The sequence below is a fragment of the Ahaetulla prasina genome, chromosome 1, assembly GCF_028640845.1.
Source record: "Ahaetulla prasina isolate Xishuangbanna chromosome 1, ASM2864084v1, whole genome shotgun sequence".
NCBI lineage: Eukaryota > Metazoa > Chordata > Lepidosauria > Squamata > Colubridae > Ahaetulla > Ahaetulla prasina.
The window spans coordinates 253,424,812-253,428,423 of NC_080539.1; the positions used below are offsets into that span (position 1 = coordinate 253,424,812).

The 3,612-nt window shown below is 41.0% G+C and overlaps 1 protein-coding gene across 1 annotated transcript; it reads left to right on the forward strand.

Annotated features, from left to right (window-relative positions):
- Nucleotides 1-424: 424 nt before the first annotated feature.
- Nucleotides 425-1,357, forward strand: LOC131184429 (olfactory receptor 5G9-like). Its single transcript, XM_058155697.1, has one exon. It carries the CDS (start codon nt 425-427, stop codon nt 1,355-1,357), a length of 933 nt encoding a protein of 310 aa, XP_058011680.1.
- The last annotated feature ends 2,255 nt before the right edge of the window (nt 1,358-3,612 follow it).

A 3,612-nucleotide genomic window follows, 5' to 3' on the forward strand; every position in this document is an offset into this window, starting at 1 on the left:
TCAGGTAAGAGGGCCTAGGATAACTGTCAGGAATGAGAAAGAAAGGGATCTAAATATTGCATCATTTCATAATTGAGGTGGACGGAGGGAATAATGCAGTATTACCGCACTAAAGTGATTATGAGATATGATTTCAAAACAAGGGGAAGAGAAGCATGCAATAGAGCTACCAAAATCTTGAAAAGTTAACTGGCATGTTTAGTAGTATTGTTATCTGATTTTTTTTTAAAAAAAATATCAACTTTCAATTCTTACCCAAACCATTTTTTAAATAAGAGTTGAAATTGTGATATATATTTTTTTGCATTAGAAGAGCATTGCGGGCTATATGTGGGAATTGAAGTCTATTTTGTCTTTACTTTCTTTTTGTGAGGAACATTTGTACCTGAACTTATTTTCTACTTTTATTTGCAGAAAAGGATAGATGGCAAAAGCAAATCACACACTGGTGTATGAATTCATCCTGCTTGGATTTGCTGGGTCACGAGAATTACAGATTTTGCTCTTCATTTTCTTCCTGATAGTTTATTTCATTACCTTGCTGGGAAATTTTGGGATGTTTCTGTTAATCCAGATAGACTCTCGACTTCACACCCCCATGTACTTCTTCCTTAGTAACCTGTCATTACTTGACCTTTGCTATTCTTCTGTGGTCATCCCAAAGATGTTGATAGATTTTGTAATAGAAAGCAAAACCATTTCCATAAAAGAATGTGCAGCACAAATGTGGTTTTTTGCCTTCTTCGTCGCTGCTGAATGTTATCTCTTAGCCTCCATGGCATATGATCGGTATGTAGCTATTTCTAACCCATTGCTTTATACAGTTATGATGTCTAGGAAAACCTGTCTGTTACTCTTAGTTCCACCTTGTTTTGCTGGACTATTAAATGCCATGACACATACAGTTATGACTTTCCAATTAACTTTCTGCAAGTCCAAGATCAATCATTTTTTCTGTGACATCCCTGCTGTCATATCCCTCTCCTGCTCTGAGACACAAATCAACAAGTTGGTGCTTTTTATCATGTCCTGTACTCATGGCTCTCTCAGCAGCATTTTTATTATTATCTCTTACATCTATATACTTTGTGCCATCCTGAGGATCCAATCTGTGGAGGGCCAACGGAAGGCTTTCTCCACGTGTTCCACCCATCTCACTGCTGTTTCCATCTTCTATGTCACCCTCTTCTGTATATATGTGCGGCCCAGCCATAGCTTTCTACCAGACCAAGGCAAGATGTTTTCTGTGTTTTATGCAGTGATCATCCCCATGTTAAACCCACTGATCTATAGCATAAGGAACAAGGAAGTACAAGATTCCTTAGGGAGAATTTTCAGAAGAAAAAGACTTCCATGAATCTTGAGCTGGTCTCCTAAGTCAGGGGTCTCCAACCTTGGCAACTTTAAGACTTGTGGACTTCAACTCCCAAAATTCCTCAGCCAGCATTGCTTTGCTGGCTGAGGAATTCTGAAAGTTGAAGTCCACAAGTCTTAAAGTTGCCAAGGTTGGAGACCCCTGTCCTAAGTGATGAGTCTTTCTCCAAAAAGAAAAATAATGATTTAAATTGTATGAGTGCCTTTAAATTGTAAGCTGCCTAGAGTCATCTCAGCGAGATGGGCACCATAGAAGTTTAATAATAAATAAAAGAAATAAAATAAAATTTAGATCTTTTGCTTTTAAAATGCAACAGGAAAGGTTTTAATAACAAAGATAATGAGAAATAAAATTTTATTTTGTAGTAGTTACAAAACAGTACTGTGGAATAAAATTAATCCTGAGCTTCTATGATGGCTAATTATTTCTGTTGTAGATAATATTTTTCACTTTTCTTATTCCACCACCCCCCGTATTAACTAACTGTAGTATTTTCAGCCCTGAGGGATGAGCACATACAGTTTTACATAATGTTCCATTCAGAATGTTTGATCTTCTCCAGGCAGGGAATCACAGCCTTCACCCACCTAGGAACCACTGGTTTAGGAGAAAGAAATGTCTGCCTCCAAGTAGAGTTTTTAAAAAAGGTTTATTTTCCTTTTAGGTGTTCAAAGATGATAGGGTCTCTTGCAACACTGAAGATTCTTACGTGCTGCCCCCAGAATCCTCTCAAAGTTTCCATTGAATGAAATGGAAAGCTGTCAGATCAATAGCAAGTAAAAATGCTGGTAATTGTTTTCTCCTCATTTTAACATAAGGTAAAGGAAATCTAAGAGAGGTTCAGCAAGGGCAGCACCTGCCTTATCTTGTCTGGGCACAGAAATTAAGCAAAGTCAACTATGGTTACATTTTGCATGGGAGACACCAAGGAATCCCGGGACTCTTGGCTAGCCTGGGATGTCAAAAATGCTTCCTGGAAGAAGGCAATGGGAAACTAGTTTTATGTGATTTCCAAGAAAACTACATGGATATATGGATTTTTACTCAACGTATCCTCTGTCATGGTGTTCAAAGGACAAGTGCAGCCCTCAGCTAACCACCACCCCCTTCCAGGTGTTGTTTAGACATATAATTCTCTGTTAGAAGATATATGTAAAGTGCATATGCCTATTGTCAAGTTGGTCAAGATGGGAGAAAGTTCCTGGAGATTCATTCATTCATCCTCTTTTTGAATTTCACTTGAGATTACCGGCAGGAGAAAAAAGTACCCAAAAATTTCAGTTAAAGACCTTGTATCTACCTGTTGCTCATCCATGTTTTGCAAAACTCTTCTGCTGTGACCTCACTTACATAGTCTCTCTGGAACGTCCACTGATCTCCATACTAAGGTAACTTTAAGTTTTCCTTAGCTGTCCTGGTGTTCAATTGGTTGTTTTTTTTCCCATAATAGAAATAATTTTGCCCTAGCTACAATCAGAGATGCCTGGCTAACTGTTCTGCCAGCGGTGCTCTCAACAGATCCCATTCAGGGAGTTGGATCAGCATAGCACCGATTCAGCACTTTAGGTTGGTCCAGATCTACCTCTTTCCTTCTGACCTTCAAGAACTGGAGCTCCAGTAAGTACCCAACTTGGAGACATGGACCACCCCAAACAACATTTTCTTTGGCGTGTGTGTGTGTGCCTGTCGGCCACCGGCTCCTCCAGCAGCCGAATCAAAGGAGGAGGAGGTGTGAGAGTCAGGGTCAGCATCAAGGCAACCTGAGGACTCCAAGGGGGAAGAGGAAATGGAGCTGGCAGAAAGAGAGAGACAGAGGTGGAGCCGGGGCCATCCTCAGATGGAGAGTCAACTGCCCCCAGGTCTGAAGGTGGTTGATGAGGAAGAGGAGGAACAGCTGGGTCCAATGCCCTGATGTGTGGATGTGCAGAAAGCAGAGAAGAGGAGAGCAGTAGAAATCCGTGGACTGATCCTTGGGAAGGAAGAGCCACCGCCACCCATCCTAGCTCTGGGGATAAAAGGCAGGGGGCAGAGATGAACAGATGTGGCAGACAACTATTCATCTTCTGGCCAGCTGGACTTGTTAGCCTGCATTGGGAGAGAAACCTTTTGCCGGGGCTGCTGGCACTCCTAATATAGGAATCTTTGAATTAACTTCAGAGGGTTTGTCATGTTTGGAGAGTTGGGTTAGAACACAATGGCTGAACCTATGTCCTCCTTGACTGACCCTTATACTTACG